The sequence below is a fragment of the Rattus rattus genome, chromosome 3 (assembly GCF_011064425.1).
Source record: "Rattus rattus isolate New Zealand chromosome 3, Rrattus_CSIRO_v1, whole genome shotgun sequence".
Taxonomy (NCBI): Eukaryota; Metazoa; Chordata; class Mammalia; order Rodentia; family Muridae; genus Rattus; species Rattus rattus.
Window position 1 is genome coordinate 50,695,702 of NC_046156.1, and position 21,457 is coordinate 50,717,158.

General features: G+C 49.1%; 1 protein-coding gene across 1 annotated transcript; it reads left to right on the plus strand.

Annotated features, from left to right (window-relative positions):
- Positions 1-6,487: 6,487 nt before the first annotated feature.
- Positions 6,488-7,166, plus strand: Ubl4b (ubiquitin like 4B). Its single transcript, XM_032896662.1, has one exon. The coding sequence runs from the start codon at positions 6,603-6,605 to the stop codon at positions 7,164-7,166; it is 564 nt and encodes a 187-aa protein (XP_032752553.1). The 5' UTR covers positions 6,488-6,602.
- Positions 7,167-21,457: the final 14,291 nt, after the last annotated feature.

The following is a 21,457-nucleotide window of genomic DNA, read 5'->3' on the forward strand; positions in this document are numbered from 1 at the left end:
ACCACCCTCAGGACCTGGGGTCCCTGGCTCTGTTTCCAGACGGAAGAATTCCCGTATTGAGCCCCCTGTGGTCCTGTCCCTCGTCTCCGGGCCTGAGGTGCTCCCGAGGTCCCAGGCCTCTGACATTCTTCTCCAAAGCTGCTGTGCTCTCCTCTGCTCCTCTGCGACCCTATTGAGTTTCCTCAGGGTCTGGCCAACCAAACACTGCCATATGGGGGAGAGTTACATTTCCTGTATATGTGTCAAAATATCTGAGCGGATGTGAAATAGATCAGACATGTATAAAAATAAACTTTTACAGGGTGACTGACTACTCCCCTCCAGGGGGAACCAGTGGTTCACTTTTCATCTGGGGCCCAGAAACTTGGCTGGGGTATTAGGGACCCCTCTCCACATGTGACTCCCTACGGCCATCCTGACTCAATTCTTTGGGCTTAGGGCCAGCTTCTCTCCTGTTGGCATTCTCCCCAGGGGTCCTGGTTATGGAATCCCCCTCCCCAGTAGGCTGACAATTAGCAGGGCACCTTCCTGGGCCCCAGTCTCTTACTCTTTTAGCTCCCCCTCTTCTCTAACAACCTGTGACAGTATAATTCAGGGTCCCAGTCTTGGCTGGAGTAGGACCACCCTATCACCTCCTCGTATAATCAGAGCACACAGTGAACACACATTAAATACTCTTTACCTACTGTGTGAGCCCTCTGTATGGAAGGGCAGGGACTGTTTATCCAGCAATCCTTATATTCTCTACTAGGGCTTCTCCGGGCATCGGCTTCTCAAGGTTCTGTATTGTTGAGGCCATCTTATCTCCCTGCTCCCTGCTAATTCAGCATCTTCAGGGACTAAGGCTGGCTCTCTTTATGGCTGCGAGTGGTCAGAACCCTGCATTCTTAGCACCGTTATCAGAAATGTCTCACTAGCTGTAGCCCTGGATTTTGTACTCACCCCATTTGCTCTTGCAGGGAGATGGGGAGAAGGCATCAGGTGGGAAGATGCATAGTGGTTTGGGACAGCTCAGGTGACCTGGAGCAGTCAAGCCCTGGGACTTCTATCATTCATGAGCCACTGGCTCCTATCAAGCCAAGAACCTAGGCTTAACCCAGCAGGGAGTAGGAAGGAATGTCTCAGGGCTAGAAATCCCATGTGTAACACCCAACCTCAGTCCAAACCTGTCCAGCATGGAGAGATACTCAGCTTTCTCACCTGGGTACAAACGAGCAGGAAGGAAACTCAGGGTTGCCTTGTCTGCCTCTCCCACTCAGCTTGCTAACCCGAAGGGTAATACTGCAGACGTTCCTGTCCCAACTGAGCCTGACATCTGATGGGCAGCTGCCACCCGACCAGGTAGCCAATGAGCTTTGGAACTCAGCCCAGTTTAGTCAGGCCGTCCGGTCCCTGGCCTCCTACTCACTCCAGTTGAGTTGCTCTTATCTAGACCAATTGCAAATTCTAGAGATGAACTCAAGCCCTCAGTTACCCAATCTGTGATCCTGGATCTGGATCTTGAGGGTGAGAGGGAAGACACCCTTCTAGTTCTATGGACATCTTTGTCCTTGATTTTATGATATCACATTCACCAAATTCATGATAGAATTCCCGCGGCTCTGGCTGATGACATAGTCTTTGAATGAACAGTCAGGTTCCCCACACTCTTCCACACGGCCTCGGCCAGGTTGGGCCCTCAGCCAGGATGCTCTTGTTGCCTCTATGACTCCTTCAGCTCTTCTCAAGGCCCCTCCCAAAAAAAGCCACCTGATTTGCCCACCCCACACCCTTTGCTGTTAGCAGTGGCTTCCTTTCCCTGGTGGTAATTTAGGTACTGAAGTGTCAGGGTTATGTGTTCCCTCAAAATATGTGCCTGGCTGACCTCTTCTTGGCCCAGAACCCTGTTCAGTGTGGGCCCTTGTATCTCTGCCCCAGTCATGACTGATAAGGGCTGGATAGTCTGTGAGAGGTGGGGTCTCAAGTCAGGATAAAGCTCTGTACCTGAAGTCCAGTCCTGTGTGTGCAGGCTTCACAACAGCTTGGTTGGCCATAGCCACCGGGGCTGGCCAGGGAGGTCGCCAGTGACATCTAGTGGCCACAGCCAGATGTCACAAGGTGGGAGTTGTGTTTGGCTCTGGGACCAGGCTTCCAGCCTGCTCCAGCAGGTCGCAGGGAGGCCTCTGACTTCTCTAGGGCACTGGGACAGCGACATGGGGCAGGGCTAAGGTTGTTAGGTGTGAGAAAGAAGGTCTGGACGTACACCAGGCTGCTCACTGCCAGCAGAAGCTTGTCTTTCCCTTGCTCTCTCCCATCTGTGCCCCTCTGGGCTCTTGTAGTCCCATGAGATCTGCCAAGGTCCTCTTGCTCATAGAGTCCCCTAAAGAGATGCCTGCCCTAAGAGAGCTAGGTTCATGGCGTGCAGAGCAGCCTCTCCTAGCGACAGCTAGATAGCTATGGAAGACGGCACAGGATAGCTCTGAGGGTGGGCCTTGCCACAGGGTTGGGGACTTAGTAGCACTGGGCTCTCCTGGGCCTTATACCATGGTGCTTGAGATGTGCTTCCGAGTGCTAAGGTCCCTGAGTGGAGGAGGAAGGGCGTAGTCTCTCAGCTCTACCCTGAGATGAATAGCTTCCCAGACAGACCTCACTTTCTCTGACAACCATGAACTTTTCCTTCTCTAGGGAGAGGGAAGAGGATGGCATTCTCACGGGGCAGCCCGCCTGCGTGCTTGCACTTCACACGAACTACTTCTGCCTGTCCTGCTTCTCTCCCCCTTTCCTCTTTTTTTATCCCCCTTCCCTGGTGCCCCTCCCTGGCCCACTCCCTGGGTCTCCCCTGGGTAAATATTTCCTCTGCTGGCTTTTTTTATACGTGTCCTCTTCCTTATTGCTCTGGCTGTTTCTAGGTCTTGCCTTGCCTTGCCTTTCACTTGCTCCCTCATCCCTGGCACCCCCTTCAAGGCTGAGGTGACATCATTCGAGTAAAATAACAACACTTCATTGGGGAGGGGGGAGTCAGGTGGACAGAGACCGTAACTTATTTCCCCCACAAGCCTCCGTACAGAACAGGAGAGGAGGCAGCATTGAGTTTCCTGCACTCTGGAGCCCCTTGGCTGTCACTAACTTTCCTGCTCACCCCATCTTCCCCTCTGAGTTAGGACCAGCCTGCGGAAGACTGCCCCGCCCACCCACCTGTACAGGTAGGAGCATACTGAGAGTCACTGCAGGCACACTTCCAGGGACCGTGGGGTCTTTCTCACTCTTACATAGGGACAAAAGGGGCTCTCATTTCCATCTGTCAGTTGAATGTCACATTTAATATCTCTGTGGGTCGGATGCTGTGGGTTCACACCTCAGCTTCAGAAGGATGCTGGGAAGGGATCATACTCCTGTTGGCTAGAGTGAAAAATGAGATCTGAGGATTAACCCATTAAAGGCAGGCCCCAGGCCGGCTGGTGGACAACTGATCTAATTTTATGATTACCAAGGTTCAGTTAGCCCGCACAGGAGCACTGGAAGAGCTCAGAAACCTGGATGCTCAGACCTGTGCACGGCTCCCACCCTGCCCATCTGCCCCTCAGACATTGCACTGGTCCCCGGGGGATGCCAATAGCGTTTGCAGTGTTTGCAAGAGAGATCTGAACCCACGGCTGTCCATATTCTCTGCACACATTCATTCCTTTCCCAAGTCATAAAGCCCACTCATTCCAGATGATCTTCCTCTCCAATTATGACAATCGTTGTCTGATTGCGTGCTTTGATTGCACAATTATATTTTATCATGTTAATTACATAATTAAAAAAAAGCAATTACATGGGGGGAGGGGAATCTTGAAATATTTCCTAGCTCCAAATGAGATTCCATTACCCAGACAGGTGCTTCTGTCCCCTTTGGGAGGGGACTGGGGATTGAGGAACTCCCATTTCAGGGATTGAGTAGTGACCATTTCTCTCAGACATTGCTAATTCAGTTGTTACTGTCTTCACGGCTCTAAAGTCTCTGTCAAAAGGTACACCTGCCTACACATAGTCACAGGCTATGGAGAGCTGGGCCTGTGTTATGGCTTCCATGTGCTTACAGTCTGGGGAGCCTGACCCAAGTGGCCATCTCCAGAGACCTCTCATGTCTGGGGCAGCTCAAGCCTGGATAAATGGGCCTTCAGAAGAGGGGCCAGAGGCAGATGGCTGATGTTATCATCCTCCTCCGTGCTCCCAACCTCCATGTTCCCAGCTCCCTTTCGTCCCCCAGAACCCCTGAGCTGGGGCAGACTGTACCTCACTTTCCTTTGTCCCCTGTAAAGTTCACTCGGATTTTGCCGTCCAGAAAGCCTTTGTAGTTAGTTCTGCTGGGGTAACTACCATAGGATGACTCCAATCTTGTCTGTCCAATGATTTGTTCATCATTGGGTCTTCCTCTCAAGGGACTGAGGACTCGTAAATGGCCCTTCAGAAACCTTGCTTCCTCCCTTCATGTGCCCAGATGCCTGCCTGTCCACCATGGAGCCCACGGCCCCTCCCACACTGTGTGCACACTTGCAAATTTAGATTCATTTCCCATCCGCCAGGGGAGCTGGTTATTTAAATAAGTGTTATAGAAGATTCCTTGGTAAAGCCTGATATCACCTTCTGGTTTATTTTCTATATAATTTTGGATTTTCATCTTTCTAGGGGGGAGGGGAAGGGTAAAGGAGAGGCTGCAGGCAAGTTTGTGTCTTTCTACAGCCTATGTACTTGGGTCCTGCATGGCTTGTGTGTCTAAATTGGATCTCTTCTACTAATAAATGTGTGTTCAGGGCTATCTGTATATAAAACTCAGTGTACTGAAGGCATGGGTATCACAGTGGATACTACTGAGCATCAGAGGGAGGGATAGGTATGTATGCTGGGTGTCCTAACCACTGGAAAAATGGTTGCACAGAGGGATGTATGGTCACCTTTGTCCAAGACTGGGGAAAGCAGAGAAGGCTTCATGGAGGAGGCGATTTTTAAGGCAAGCAGGGTTTGCAGGGTGAGTTGGTAGAGTTCAAATGGGGAAGCAAACAGGAAGAAAGGCAGGTTCATGTGGCAGGAGTGAAGGGTGGAAGTGGGGCTGTGATGAGACTGGGGTGATAAACCAAGGGCGGAGCCAGGAAGGCCTTAGGGCCAGGCCAGGAAGGTTTGCTTTTATTCCAAAAGCTAAGGGAGTAAGCTTCCAGGACTTGGAGTAACTTCAGGGCTGCCCTTTGGCCATGGAATGAGTGGGCTTAGGGTGGTACCTGGTCTGACAGGAAAATGAGTCAGAGCAGTGGCTGTTGGGAGTAAAGAGCCTACATCACCAGGGCTAGCGGGGAGCATGGGAGAGCTGAACTCTGGGGAAAGTTTGGGGAGCAGGAGGAATAACAAGAGGCTCAGTGGCTGGGATTCCTGACCTGTGAGTGCTGTGGACCAGAATCTGGGTCATGTGCCAAGAGTGAGAATACAGGGGTGGGGGAATAGATATAGGTGACGGTCCGGGCACCCATGAGCATTCCTCTCAGCTGCTGTTAGATGCCAAGGGGATGGGAGTAAAGGTTGAGCAGCCTTGGGACAGGGTTGGAGTTGGGTGCTGTGGATGGGGCAGGCTCAGGAAAGCCGTGGTTATTGTCATCAACATTGTCATCCTCTGTAGGGTCAGGGCAGTGGGAAAGCAAAAGAAGTCAGGCAGGGACAGAGGAGGAAAGGATGAAGGAAAGGAAAGATTTGGGTGCTGGGAAGACCTGTGGGAGTCTCTGATGCACTTAGCACACCTACTAGGGATGTGAGCTCTTTTCTAGGCCACTTGTTTCTCATCCAAGAAAGTACCATCCTTTAGGGCTTGTGACAACACCTGCCAAGGGTTTGGGCCAAGATCAACAATGTGTTGCAGTGAAACTTGCCAAATGCAACACTCAAATGCCCAACAAACACTCTGTTTCTTATGTACCTCTGGCTTCAGAGTTTGCTCAGAGCTGGCCTGACATGAGGAAGATTCTGAGATGTTTTAGGGGGGAGGGCGGGTCACCATAAAGACACAGCTATGTGACTCTTGCTATAGGATTAAATGAGCCTACACCTTCCCCTCCCGCAAAGGTAGGCATCATCAAAGTACCTCGTAGGATGTGTGGATTAAGTCGAGGCTATGGATACAAGACAGACACCATTAGTGGCTCTCCCCTAGTTCTCCGTGTTGGTGTTCCTGGGGCTCTGTGGTTTCTCCAGCTGACACCGAGAGAGCAAGAAAGTACCCAAGGCATGTGCTGAAAGCGTCGGCGGCCATTGTGCTGGGATGGTGCCTTTCCCTGTTCTCTCTCTGTTCCAGCTCTTTCTCCTAGGCCTACATTTTCTTTCCTGGTCATCCCCCTGTCTCCCAACCCTGTCCTTCTTCTCTTTTCTCATAAAGGAAAGATGCTTCACACCCACAATGCTCCTCTGATGTTCCTAAAGTTCTGCTCCGGAAAGGAGCTCTCCTGTGGCATTATGACATCACTGTGCATTAGCTAGTGGCTGCCCACGTGGCCTGGGCCCTTGTCCTACTAGGAGCAGTGACAGGGTCACCTATCTGGCCCTATACCTTCAGGGGAACTCTCAGAGCATGGATCCCTCCTGATTCCTCTCTGGCCCCAATGTTCCTTACGGTCAAGCTGCTCTTGGGCCGAAGATGCAGCCTGAAGGTATCTGGAAAAGAAAGTGTGGCCACGCTGAAGAAGCTGGTTTCTCAGCACCTGCAGGTGCCAGAGGAGCAGCAGCACCTGCTGTTCCGAGGCCAGCTCCTGGCTGATGACAAATACCTCTCGGATTACAGCATCGGGCCCAATGCCTCCATCAACGTCATCATGCGGCCGCAGGAGGATGTAGCACTGGACAAGACCCATCAAACCCAGCCCCTGTGGCTCCAGCTGGGCCAGGTCCTAGACAAGCATTTTGGGCCAAAGGATGCAAAGACTGTGCTGGGATTTTTGAGGCAAGAGCACGAGGAGCGTCTGCAGAGGTTGAGCCTGGAGGGTCTGGAGCAGTTGGTGGGCCAACTCCTAGCACAACAGCAGCTTGATGAGCTGGTAGAGGAAAAGGAAGCCCCTGCTGTTGCATCAGAACTCCAGCAAAATGATGAAGGAGAAGGAGGAGGGACAGGAGGAGGAGGAAAGGAGGAAGAGGAGAAGGAGGAAGCTGAGAAGGGAGCTGATCAGTAATTTGACCCATCCTTCTCTCGCTCACTAAACTTCCCCTGGACTGACCCTTTTACGTTCTCGGGCAATTTTTCTCTTTGCTGTCTCCTGATGGAGATGCATTTGTCCTTCTTGCTGAACCCTTAAGTAGCTGGAAGATATCTGGATCCTTCTGTAGGTCCCCTTCTGAAGTGCCGACTAATTCTAGCACCTTCTCTCTGCTACAAGGGACCCGAATGGGCCAAGGTACACTGTAGGGACAAAGTTCACCCTGGCTCTAAGTGGAATAGCTTGCCAAAGCATGTCTTAGAGTGAGTCTCCATGGCTCGAGACAGAACCTCATCTCCTTCAGAGCAGACAGTGTGAGTTCATTGTCCCTCTTCATAGAACCCAGACCCCTAGTAGTATAGAGAGGGGGGAGGGCTATCAGCTGTCCTTGAACTCACAGTGAGACTGGCCCTGCTGCCCTGCTTGTGGTTCCATGACTTCAGAGATGGGACCACAGAGACAGGAGTCAGGGAAAGCGATCACATGGGCCAGTCTTGGGGCTTGTGGAAATTCAGACGAAGTCCCAGAATGATAGCAAACAGTGCCCTAGGCAGGAAAAATGGTCTGCAAGTGGTCCAATCACGGGGCCAGCCTAAATAAAGTTATGCCCACTAGTATGCTCTGTCCTAATCAAGGTAGCACCGAGCTCCTGATATTTGACTGGCATTGCCCAGTACTCCTTTGGAGATGGGGAGGAATGGAGGTGGAGGGACAATACAAACAAGGTCTCCTGCCCTTGTAGATGAGAGACATACACAGTGGTTTCAGATAGAGCACAGCCTGAGGCTAAATGGCCTGGTGCTTCTGCCTTGCAGAATATTGCCAGAGCAAGTCTTTCTTCTACCTGGGGTTAAGAGCACAGCCTTAGATCAGAGATGAGCAACCTATACTGTGTATGGATGGGACAGGTTCAGGATTGCCTATTGAGAACCACAGTCCCCAAAGTACTGTTCCTGTAGAATTTCAGCTCTGGAGGCCAGAGATGGAGACTGTGGAGAGGGTGTGTGTGTGTGGTGGGGGTGGATAGGTTCTTGGAAAAGAACAGCAGAGGTCCGATTTCTCTGGGAAGTACTCTTTTGTTGGCCTATAGGGCCCTTGACTTTCAGCCTAGGCCAACATCTTGGCTGGCAACCTTTCCCTATAGGATGCTGAACTTTTCAACCTTTATCACATCCACTTACCCCAAAGACATTGATGCAGGCAAGAGGTATAGTTCGGGTAGTAGGTGTGTTTTCTAGCAGTGAGGTCCACAACGGTGCAGGAAGAGCCTGGGAATCCTCTGTGGTAAAAGCCTGTTGGGTGGCATTGCTCTGTCTTCTCCTCACTAGAGACAGCTTCGCTTTGCTGATGGCATCCACCTCTACCCTGTCCGATAAAGGGAGAAGAAAGGCGGAACTCCGTGGTTCTGAATGACTTCCCAGATGCACTGCCCACAGGTGGGGGTGGGGTGGGGTGGGATCCACACTTCTCTGAAGCCCCTCTTCTGATCCCACTCCCATTCCTAGGCTATCTGCCATCTGCTGGGAGGTCTTGTGATGGTTCTGCAAATTCATTTGTGCTGGGCTTGTGCCGTTTGCCAATGGGGACAAGCCTATTATCTTTACATTAGGGGAACTAATAGCCCATTTCCCAGGAAATCTCTGAGCGATAAAAGTAAGTGGGGCGTTTTATTCTCTTTGCTGAGAGAAGCTGGCATGAAGGGCAGGCAAAGCCTTCCTTTTCTCTGACTGGTGCTAGTGGCAGAGAGCAGGGTAAGGCAGCCAGCCACTCTCCTGCTTCCACGGTCAGCAGTTCAGGGGAGGATGCGTCCAGTCCCAAACTGGGAAGAACAAAAGTTGGTCCATCCTTCCATCTGCTCTGTGTCTCCTACTACTGATCCTAAACCTCCCAAGGGCCCTTCTCGCCCCTTTCCCCCTCAGCAGCTGAGCACTAGAGAGCATGTTCTAACATGCAGGTAAAGCCTGGTAAAACCTGTTAAGCCAGGGCTAGTGTCACAGCGCAGTGCCGTTTGCTATAGAGCTATGGGTTTAATTCTCTGAGAGGGGATAAGATTTGTACTCAGGGAAAAGCAGGTGCAGATATATTGAGGACACATAGAGTGCATCATCAACGTGGACCTGGTCCTCAGCAGATGCTGACTCTCCCATGTGATTCCGTTGCATGTGGACAACCCCAGCTCATGGACTACCTGACACAAGGACCCTCGGCTGGTGCTAGTGATTCCTGGAAAGACTTTCTGTCCCCTACTCTGCATCACCACTTGGGGGGACAATAGGAAGAGGGAACAAGCTCTTTCTGAACTTTAGCTTTGTGCAGATAGCTCTTAACTCCCCATATCACTTCTCCCTCCTCTAACAGGAAAGGGCACATATGTTTCTAGAGGTAACAACACTGGTCAAGTGGGCCACATCTTGTGACAGCCAACTTTGTGTACTTGTCCACTGAGAAATTGGACTCTAGCTTCCTCCTGGATCACCTACCCAAGGTCCCAAACCCGTCTAGTGCCTGGCAAAACTATTTCTGATTGAATCAGGAAAGGCCTCTTGGCCTGTGTGCTGTTGCACTGTTTATTGATTTCATTAGCAAACATTCTGGGGCCTCTGCCATAGTCTCGTATCAGCTATATTAAGATACCTTAGGCTTGGGTGGTTGTCTTTTGAATGGTAAATGCCTCCTATAAGCTCATGTGTTTAAACACTTAGTCCCCAGCTGGCGATGTTACTTTGGAAAGTTGTGGGACCTCTAGAAGGCAGAGCCTTGCTGGATGAGTAGGCCACTAAAGGCAGACCCTACTTCCTGCCTAATGTGACGATCCATCTCATTCCCCTGCCACTGTGTGTCACCGAGCTAGACTGTATCCCTTCTTCAATCATGTCAGAACCCCCTTCCTTCCTGCATTGTATTTGGTAGGTATTTCGTCACCGAAATAAAAAGCAGTAATGGACCACCGAAAAGTGTGGCCCACAGTTCTGGCAAATTGGGAGTTCCAGGCCAAGCCATTGTCTGATGAGTGCACCCATGAGTGCATATGTGTGAGGGTATATGTATGCACATGTATGTACAAGCTTGTCAAGACCAGAGGTCCACTTTGTTTTCCGGGGCAGTTTGTCACGGGCCTGAACAAAAGCTAACTAAGGTATGCTGGGGCAGCCCTCAGGACAGAGCCCTTTCGACTCAGCCATCTGCTAAGAGGCCCCCATCTTAACGTTCTTGCATTGAAGAGAAAGTTGTCCGTTCTCTATCAGTCTTCTCCTAAGATGCCATCTGCGGGCAGCTTGAGGAATCCCGGCTCCCAGACAAGAGCAGTGCGCCCCCTGCTGTCTCTTGCTGTGTGGTGAGCTGAGGACTTGTTAGTGCTTCTCAACCTTCCTAATGCTGTGACCCTTTAATACAGTTCCTCGTGTTGTGGGGACCCCGCTCCCCATAACATTATCTCATTGTTACTTCATAACTAATTTTGTTGTTAGGAATCATAATATAAATATCTGACATGCAGGATAACTGATATAAGACCCCTGTGAAAGGGCCATTTGACCCCCAGAGGGGTTGCGATCCACAGGTTGAGAACCACAGGCTTAGGGGACATCCCTGACGTGCTGCTTTGACCCATGGTTTAGATGTGGCAGGTACGCCACATTGCTTTCCTCCTGCTTCTGGTTTATTTGTTTGGAGACAGAATCTTATGTATACCAGACTTTCCTTGGCCTCTCAACCTTCCTGCTTCAGTGGCCTGAATACTGAGACTTCCAGGCTTATGCCTGGACATTTACTCTTAGCTCTGAATGGCCAGGCAGACAGCGGTCTGTCAGGGTGAAGAGTCCTGCAGATGTGAAAGAAGCTTACACCACGCCAGAGCTCACAGGATGCCTGGGTGTCTGATTTTAGATGTAAGCCCCAGAGCGTTCTGCTTCCACCCCTCATTTGCTCCCCTCCCCCGGCCTATTTGCTCAGGATTAAGTGAGACTTCAGTTGTTGTTTAAAGCTTCCAGCTGTTTCAAACTGGGGAAGAGGGACAAGGATGGGAGGAAGTGGGGGGCATGGCCGAGCTTCCCCAGAAAAGCACCCCTATCCAGTTGAGATGCCTCGGGGAAGGCATGGCAACCCTGGATGGAGATGTGTACCAGATGGGATGGGCAGGCTGGGGGCATCTCCTCTCCCATGTGTGTGGGGAGAGGTTCCATTAGGGGTGAGATTATGGTGGAAGACCAGCTTCTCTTTCCACATCTGGGACCTAGCTTGAGCACAATTTTGCTTTTACTAAATGAAAACTATCATTGTGGGAGAAGTCATAATAAATGTAGGCCCGTCTGGATGCAGTTCTAAAGCTGTCGCACTTTGGGGGCAGACCCGTTAGTGGGAGAAAAGGCTCAGGTAAGGTCTTCACCTCAGGACTAATGCAGCAAAAGCACTGAGTGATATGAGCAAACAAGTTCATAATGGCGCACTCAACCCTTACTATAGTGGAGAGGTTGTGTGGAGGCATCTGTACCTACTGGTTATGGAGCCCCCAGCCCCGGATGTAACTTGTTTGTAAAGAACAGAATCTCCGTGTGAAGCACGATGCTCAGACCAACTCCAGATAGGTACATCCTGGTAGCTGTTGTCTGAAATGGAAAGTCTGGGAGGACACAGGCTTTAGGCCCTTGTCTGCTTTACTATCTGCTTTGAGCTTTCTTTGGGCAACTCTCTTTGTATTTCTGGACCAGAGATTTCTTCACTTGCAAAATAGAAGGAGAAGAGCCTGGGTTCAAACTCTAAGATGCCTTCTTGGCTCAAGTCCTATGCTGGCCCAAAGTCACAGACATGAGTTGCTGACTCCCCAGGCTGCCGGAAGCTGGTGCTCTCATGGTTACTATGAGACATTGAGAACCGGCCAGAGTAGACAATGCACGATGCTCAGGATAGGTTGCTACTAGGTATCATGGAAGTTGTAAATACATTTAAATAAAAGAAATGATGTTTAAAATCACATGAGACATGATTAAGGACACACACCTAGGAGGATATTATGGTGAGGAGGGAAATTCAACCAAGGAAAGGTTTTTCTTTTGTAAAGTTATGGTTTTATAAAATGACTTGGTATATAAAACGACACTTGCCACCAAGCTTGACAACCCAACTTTAATTCCCAGGATCCACAGAGTGGAAAGGCAGTGCCCACTCCCTCTGATCTCCATACATGCACCATGGTACACAGATGTGCACACACACATAGTAAAATTTAAAGCTACATATACCAATACATGGGTATATGAGTGTTATATGTGATCTCATTGTTCAGTGGCATGACTTTCATGCTACTTTGGGTTCCAAAGACTACCATGAAGGGCCATCACGGGGCTGTCTTCTCATCTGAGAGCCTGAAGGAGGAAACATCTACTTCCAAACTCACATGGAATGTAGGCAGAAGTCTTGCTGTTGTAGAACTCAAGGGGCTTTGGTTTTATGGGATGCTGGTGGAAGCCATCCATAGTTTCTCAAAACTGCATTCTGCCCTCATCGTATAGATTTTTTTTTTCAACATTTTGCTTCCCTTTTAAGGCCTCCAAGGAGAATTTCTAGAGGGACATAGACCAAGCTCTACTCAACTTGATGTAATGAGGCATCCTACCCCCTTTGCCAGACTCTCTCAGGAGTGAGTCAGAGGCATTGCCTAGATTCAAAGATGGGGACCATTATCCAAAGTCATGAACACCAAGGAGGTGAAGATCATAGGCGTCCCTACACTTCCACAGAAGATGTGATTATGTCACTATGCATTGCAGCATACATAAAAGTCACCGACAACAAACCCATTGCAATATTCTGTTGTTCCTGGGAGAACACGGAGGAAGAGTGCTCAATCCTAGCTATGTCTTAAGGAAGTTTTGTGGAGGCAGATACATTCAAGCTAACAAAATGGGAATGGAAGGATTATAGTCACATGGGGGGCTTTTCCTGACAACCTGGGATCCACATGTCACTTGGCTGAGCAGATCTTACATTTGACCTTTCTGGACTCTTCACGACATCCATGACCCTTAGAGACAGCCATATCCAAAGTGCACACTTATGCACACAGATTCCCCTGTTTCCTACAGCACCTCAGAACAGAGTGGGGTCCACAGTGTAGTCTGGTTTGAAGAAGGTAGCTGCAGGCTGCTTTCATTTTCAGAGGGCCAGATGTGGCCTTTTTGGGTTCATGCTGTTGGAACTGAGTTGACCCAGTCTAGCCCAACCTGGCCAGTCCTGTCAGGGGATCCATATGTTACATTGTCACGGACACAAAGGTTTTGCAGAGCCACATGAAGGAAGTGCTAGGACTGTAGAAAGAGGCAGCTAGACCAGTTTCCTCTGCAGGTAGTGCAGAGTCCAGTCAAGACAGAGGTGTTCACGGGGAGCCCCAGGCACAGGAAGGGTGTTACACTTCTAAAATGGTCCCAGCTGGACTTTGCCAGGTGCCTACACACACATCAGCTCACACGTGGCTGTGCATGGAGCCCCTGTTCTGTGCGCACTCTCAGAGGTGACAAGTTTGCTGCTGGATGCTTGGCCTGGCTTGGCTCATTATTCTTGTGCTCCAGGCTGGGGTTGGGTGTCTGCCAGTCCATGGCGGGGAGTGGCCAGAGGGCGTGGTGCCCTGGATCCTGCTGCCATGCCAGCTGTCACTCACTGAGGTGGTTAAGGTGGGAACAGTTGCCAAACCCAGGTCCTGGTGCCCTCTGGAGCAGATGGTGCTCCCTGCTGGTCACCACCTCCTCTGGCTCGCTCCCTTTCTTGGGTCACCTTCCGTCCTTTCTGCTTTCCTTCTTGGACCTCCTCTCCACCACATGCCTATCCTGTTCCTTCTGACCCCATTCGGGGCTAATTTGCACTGTGTAGGCAGCTGGGTACTTCTTTCCGGGCTTTCTGTTTCTTACATCTTTTTCCACTCACCTCTACCTACATTGTCTCGCCTCCCATCCCTTTGAGTCTACAGTGGTTTTCTTTCTGTTAAACATCAGCAACCAGACAGAGTAGTGCATGCCTGTAATCCCAACACTTGGGAGGTTGAGACAGGAGGATTGCTGTGAACGTGAGCCTAGACTGAGCTACACAGCAAGTACTATACCAGTCTCGGCTTCTAGCAAGACCTTGTCTCAAAACAATAGCAGCAACAAAACATACAAAACAAAACGAACAGAAACACCACCAGTTACTACTGACTCTCTAGTCCATCTACATATGCAATTCTAATCCATGGGTATATAGGCCCAGACTGGTACCGGAGTGCGGTGAGAAATGGTTTCATTTCATACATACATCTGTTTGTTAATACATCCCCCTCCCCAGAGATGACACACAAATGGCACAGACAAAAGGCACACACAAGATCTTCACAAACAGCCTTGCCGCAAGATGAGCAAGCAGGCAGAGAGGTGAGAGTCCCAGACATCATCAGTGCACCTCACAGACGGAGCCAGAGCGAGCTGCTCTCCAACGAGGCAGCCCACAGTTTCCAGGCTGGGTTCCTGGGCGCCCTCATTGTCTTGACTCTGTTCCAGGCTCCTCCATAGGGGGGCTGCTGGGCTCCAATAGGCTTTAGGGTTGTAAATCCATGTCTAGAAAGGCCTGTGACCCAAGAGGTCAGCAGGAAGCCCCAGTCCCCAAGATGCCTCCTATCTGCCCCTCCACTCCTTCTGACAGCATTTCCCATCAGGGTGATTTATGGGCTCCCAGGCCGCCTTTGGCGGCTCCCACTGCCCTTGAAGAAGGGCGATAAATCTGAGGTAACTACTGTAGGCAGTCTGGCTATAAACCTGTCACAGCCCACTGCAACAGAGGCAGGTCTGCCGTGGGGCTGGGCAGGTCTACCTTTTCAGCCGGCGGACTTTGGATGAGTCCCCAGGGTACCTGGGCCTGAAGTATTATTTATGAGAGTCTCAAACCCTGGGATCAAAGCCTTTGCCCCTCCAAGAGGTCAGGGTGCTGGTCCACAGAGTAGAGTCCAGTTCCCCTGTGGGCCTTTCCTCTCATGCAGACCACCTCGGGCCCCTGGTGCTGCTTAAGATTGAGCTGTGATACATTAGGAAAAGCCTCATCCCCCCTGGGTTCCTCTGAGTCCCTTCCACCTCATTTTACCAACTCTAGCTTCATTCCATTTCGCACATGCGTATGAGAACAGGGATCTTGGCTAGGGATCTAGCTAAGCAGCTGCAGTCTGGCTCACCAGGCACCAGGACTTGGTGTCAGCCTGTGGCTGGCTGACTTTGGCAGGTGACTTCGAGGTGGCAGGCACATCTTGAGTTGAGTGGGAAGTCTTTCCAGATTCAGCTTCTCTCTATACTGCCGAGTTCCTGGAGGCATTAGGATACACATTAGGGTAATGAGAGTACCCACTAGCCCCATGCCTTCTGTTTGTGCATGAATATGGAAGCTCACAGGGCAAGGGAGGCTGGTGTGAGAGAGAAAGTCTAGTCTTTAGAATTCTCTGAGTTCTCTTGGAATCCAGGACCTGAAGGCTTACGATGCTCCTTGTTTGTGAGACTTTGGTCACATGCTCCCATGGACTCATATCTGATAAGGTCAACACTACCACTAACACCACAAGGTTACCACTCTTGCGGGTGGTAAACGGAACCCACCAAGATGTGGTATGTTAATGATTTTGTAAGTTCTAAAGTACAAGGCAAAGTTAAAGATTCTTGTTCTCGGGCTAGAGAGATGACTTAGTGGTTAAGAGCACCGACTGCTCTTCCAGAGGTCCTGAGTTCAATTCCTAGTAACCACATGGTGACTCACAACCATTGTAATGGAATCTGATGCCCTCTTCTGGTGTGCATGAAGACAGTTACAGTGTAGGGACATAAAATAAATAAATAAATAAATAAATAAATAAATAAATAAATAAATAGTAAAGAGGTTTTCTTTTTAAAAGCTTTAAAAAAAATTCTTGTTCTCTCCCTCCCACCTCCATGGGTCTTTATTACACTTAGTAGAATCCCCCCGGGCCAGCCTAAGCATAAACGAATATACTGCAGAGAGTATTGGGCTATAGGGTCAGTGGTGGAGTCAGGATCCAGGCTTGGGCATTAATTTGATCACTGTGGGTGAGAGAAATACTGAGGCATATTACTCCCCCGACCCCCGCTTCCCATATGGCCCCTTTAGTTCCAGAAATGAGCCCACAAATCCCTCATCACCCAGGAACCCCAGGGTGCCCAACATTGCTCTGTGGAGACGCCTGCCATTTGGTTCATTTCAATCTATAAGCCACCTGAGTGTGTTTGCTTTGGAGAAGCCAGTTTGTAATGAAATCTTAGCCGAAAAGGAGTCTTGAGGACATATTTGAACAGTTTTTGCAAAAAAGTAAGACAGTTGGAGCAATTTAAACAGTGACTGAACATTTGATGGTATCAGAGAATCAATATTGATTTTTAAAATATGAGATGATGCTGTTGCAATTATGCTTTAAAAAGTCATCCTTGGGGTGGAGAGTGGCTCAGTGGGTAAAGGGCTTGCTGTACAAGCATGAGGACCTAGGTTCAGATCCCCGGAAAAAGCCAGCCATGGCATCGTGAGCCTATAATTACAGCTCTGAAAGATAGAAACAGGACAATCCCCAGGTCCAAATGGCTAACCAATCTGGCCAAAATGGTGAGTTCTATGTTCAGTGAGTGATCTTCTCTCTAATACTAAGGTGGAGGGCTAGCAAGATGGCTCAGCTGGAAAAGGTGCTTGTTGCCAAGTCTCACAACTTGAGTTTGATGTTGAGGGTCCACATGGGTGAAGGACAGGAGAAAGTCTCAGTTGTCCCCTGATCTCCACAAGTATACTATGGCACATGCATACATACAAGAAGGCAGGCAGGCAGGCAGACAGACAGACAGACACATACCACATACACACACTATTTTTTTAAAGGTGTAGAATGATAGATGACAATGTCTACCAATCTCCGGTCTCCACATGTGTGCACACCACCACCACCACCACCACCGCCCTTCACACATGGTATGTGTATACACATGCATGCATACACACACACACACACACACACACACACACACACACACACACACACACACTGCGCCATCCTTTAGCATGGTGAAATGGTGATGCAGAGGAAGAAGTGATACATTCCCTTTCTTTGGAATAACCCACTGAAGCAGGAGGAGGACGGGTTGGCTGTGGGCCATGTTGAATAGTGATGTCATTGGAAACTGGGGCCCGAGGGTTGCTCACTACTCAGTTTTGTGTTTGTTTGAAATACTTCACAAGATCCTTTAGGGAAAAAAAAGGTTGACTTTGAACAGCTGCTCTTTTACGTGTGCAAACACCTTCCTCTGGCGACAACTATGTGGTGGCCTCAGATGCCTCAGGAACTTTCATCAAGTTTTGCCACCCACCTCCTATGATGCTGGCCATTTCCCTGTGGCCTCAAAATACAGAGAATGAGTCCCAGATCCTCATTTCCTTTGGGGTTTCTTGCTTGGAATCTCTTCTGATCTAAATTATTCTTCTAAGTTGGGGGTGACAGATGCCATTCTGGTTGACGTACACAGACAGGAATTTATTAAAGTGTGTTGTTTCTAAAACCCTTGGAAGGGCCAGGAGATGCATGGCTTGGAGACAAACACCCTGGAGAAATCCCACCAGGCGGATCTGTGGAAACCATTACCCTGCTGGTCATACTCTGGGGACACTATAAACTTCCAGAGACCATCCAGAGAGCTTCATCCTCTCAGCCAGTGCTGCCTCCTTCCATTTGCTGACACGCCTGTTCCTCACTCCACCTCTAAGAATCATGTGGGGACTTCCTTGGTGAACTAGGGTCATGTGTGGGTCCTAGCTGCAAAACAGTCATTTGTGCCCACCTTCTCCTCCCTCCCTCCCCTCCCTCCCTCCTCCCTCCCTCTCCTTCCTCCCTCTCCTCCTCTCTCTCCTTTTTCCTCTCCTCCCTCTTTTTTTTTTTTTTAGAGACAGGAGACACACTGTGTGTGTGTGTGTGTGTGTGTGTGTGTGTGTGTGTGTCCCTGGTTGTACTAGAACTTGCTCTGTGAACCAGTCTGGCCTTGAAATCAGAAATCTGCCTGTCTTTGGCCCTTGAGTGCTTGGATTAAAGGTGTACACCACCATGCCCAGCTTGCTTTCTAGTCTCTTTAATACAGGGAAACAATCTCTCTCTCTCTCTCTCTCTCTCTCTCTCTCTCTCCTGTCTGTCTCTCTCCCTCCCTCCTTTCCCACTTTCTTCCAGAGACCAGCATGGCATGGGTTACATTTTATTTGGAGAAAGAAATGTTAACCGCTAGGTCTGCTGGCACAATTACTCAAGCCAAGACAGGAAGATTGCAGGTTCAAAGTCAGCCTGGGTGATTCAACGAGACACTATCCTATAGTTACAAAAAGGACTGAAGACACAGTTTAGCCATAGAGAACTTGCCTAGCATGTGTTTAATCCCAATACTGGAAAATGAGGTGTGACCTTTTATACTGTGAGTCTCTGTGTTAGGCCAAGATAGCCTCATAACCCTGGGTCTCTTCCTCTGGCCTTTTCTGATGTGCAGCCAGGGATAAAAGTTTTGTCCTTTCTCTTAGCAAACTCTGTTCCTGGTGAAGATATGAAGGAGTTTAAACAAGTTCAAGCTGCCTGCGAGCATGGGTAAGCCACCAAAAACAAAGGGCTAGATAAATGGGTCAAAGGTTTAAGAGTGTTTGCAGCTTTTACAGAGGACCGTAGTTTACGTCCTTGCACCAGTCTTGGGCAACTACTATAACTCTACTCTAGTAGGTTCAATGCCCTCTTCTGACCTTCTTAGGTTCCCCTCACACATGGTATGTGTATACACATGCATGCATACACACACACACACACACACACACACACACACACACACACACGGTGGGGTAGATATATAGGCAGGTATACAGGGACAGACAGAAACAGAGAGACAGGGGCAAGTCTGGAAAATTATATTTTTGAGCGAATTAATTAAATTCCCTACAATAAGCTATTCTGCTGGTTGTGCAAGACAGTGGCATTCAACTAATCCTTACAAGTTGTGACTCGGCACTCTGTGTGACTACAGGTATCTTTACAAAGACCAAAACCAGCAGGTAGGGGATGGCTTTGCTGTTGCTGAGGGAGGCAAAATCACATTCCCCAGAACTTCCTTTCCTGTGTGGTTTCACATAGAGTGGGCAGGGGTGATAGACTCTCACGGGACGTGGGGAACACAGCGGCTAAGTCATTTGTCCCTCATACCCCTTATAATTTATTTTGTAAAGGTTTTGTGGATGTATAGTGTGTGTTGACTGTACTCTTCATCCAACCTTCCTACCCTTCCTTTTTACACCTCTCCCTCCCCCCTCAGTTCTCTGTGTCCCCCCCTAGACCAGTGGTTTGCACCTTATGGGTCATGACCCCTTTGTGGGAGGTTGTCAAATGACCCTTTCACAGGGGATGAATATCAGATATCCTGCATATCAGATATTTACATTACAATTAATAGCAGTAGCAGAATTACAGCTATAAAGTAGCAATGGAATAATTTTATAGTTAGGGGGATCACCACAACCTGAAGAACTGTATTAAAGGGTTGTAGTATTAGGGAAGGTTGAGGACCGCAGCCCTAGGCAGTTTTATTTCTACTTTTATGTTATATATACACATTACATGTCTGCGTAAAATATGGGAACCACAGATGAGAGAAAACATGATATTTGTTTCCCTGAGATATGCTTAGATCACCTACTATAATTTTTCTCCATATTGGATATTTTCCTGCAGCCAACATGACTTCATTCTTCTTTAAGGATTCAAAGGACTCCGCTGTGTATATCTACCACATTTTATTTGTCCACTTCTCTGCTGTTTGACACCTAGCTTGGTTCCCTACTTTAGCTGTTGTGAAAAGTGCTTCAGTAAACACTGAGACGCAAGCCCCTCTGAAATATATTGCCTGGAGTGCTTTGGATAAAAGACCAATAGAAACACTCCCTTCCCAGCCACTATTCAAACACTGGTGCCACTGTAAGGGATTTTGCACATATAGCCATGGCTTCTTGCTACTTAATTTTAAATTAGGTAAGTTATCTTAAGTGGGCCTAACCCAATCAGTTGAAGTTCCCTAAGAAAAAGCTTCAGTTTCTCTCAAGAGGGCCAGGTACCCACAAAGTTCCAGCCCATGACTTTCCCTCCTCGACTGCTGCACACCCAGGTCCCACACAGCTTACCCTCTGTTCTAACGCCATGGACCTTGACAGTTGCTGCTCCTCCTGGGAGCAGAGCTGGGAGATACTGATGGCAGGCAATCGACTGTGATTGGTGGAGGAGCCCTGTAAAGCTCCCACGGGGATAGACAGACTGCAGGCTGTGGCACATGCACGCCACCTCTAGACAGAGACACATGCCACATTTGGACCAGCTCCCTCCATCTTAGTGTTGTAAACACAGGGTCATTTTAAAGAGTGGTTGAGATGTATGCTTAGCCCTACTTTTCAGATAAAGAATTGGGACTTTGTAAGCCAAGACACTAGTCCAGGAGCTCTTAGTTAATTAGGTGATAGGTGGTAGAACTGAGACCCATTGACCCCCAAGGGTCCCCACAACCCTGGTTTCACTCTCTACCTTGTTGTTGTATATATTGTGTGTTAGTCAGGGTTCTCTAGAGACACAGAATTCATGGAAAGAATCTCACTCCCTCTCTGTCTCTGTCTGTTTGTTTGCCTCTATCTATCTATCTATCTGATCAATCAATCTATCTATCTATCACATATATGTATGTATATGTATATAATATATGTGTATTAGAATGACTCACAGGCTACAGTTCAGCTAATCCAACAATGGCAGCCATCAAGGGAAAGTTAAAGAATCAATCCAGTAGTTGTTCAGCACTACAAGGCTGGATGTCTCAGCTGGTCTTCAGTTTATGCTGGAATCCTGAAGAAGGAGGAGGAGGAGGAGGAAGAGGAAAAGGAGGAGGAGGAGGAGGTGGAGGAGGAGGAGGTGGCTTCAAGGCCAGTAAAGAAATGGATGTGCTAGCAAGATAAGGGCAAGCAGGCACAGAGCACAGGCATCCTTCTTCTATGTCTGTATATAAATCTCCAGCAAAAGGAATGGCCCGGATTAAAGGTATGTCTTCCTGCTTCAAGATTTGAATTAAAGGGATCTATCCCACTTCAAGATCTGGATCAAAGGTGTGTGTCTTCCCACCTCAAAGGTCTGGACTAGAAGTGGATTCACCCACTTCAAACCAAGCAGAAAGTCTGTCACAGGTGTACCCTGCGTTTCTGGACTGTAGTTT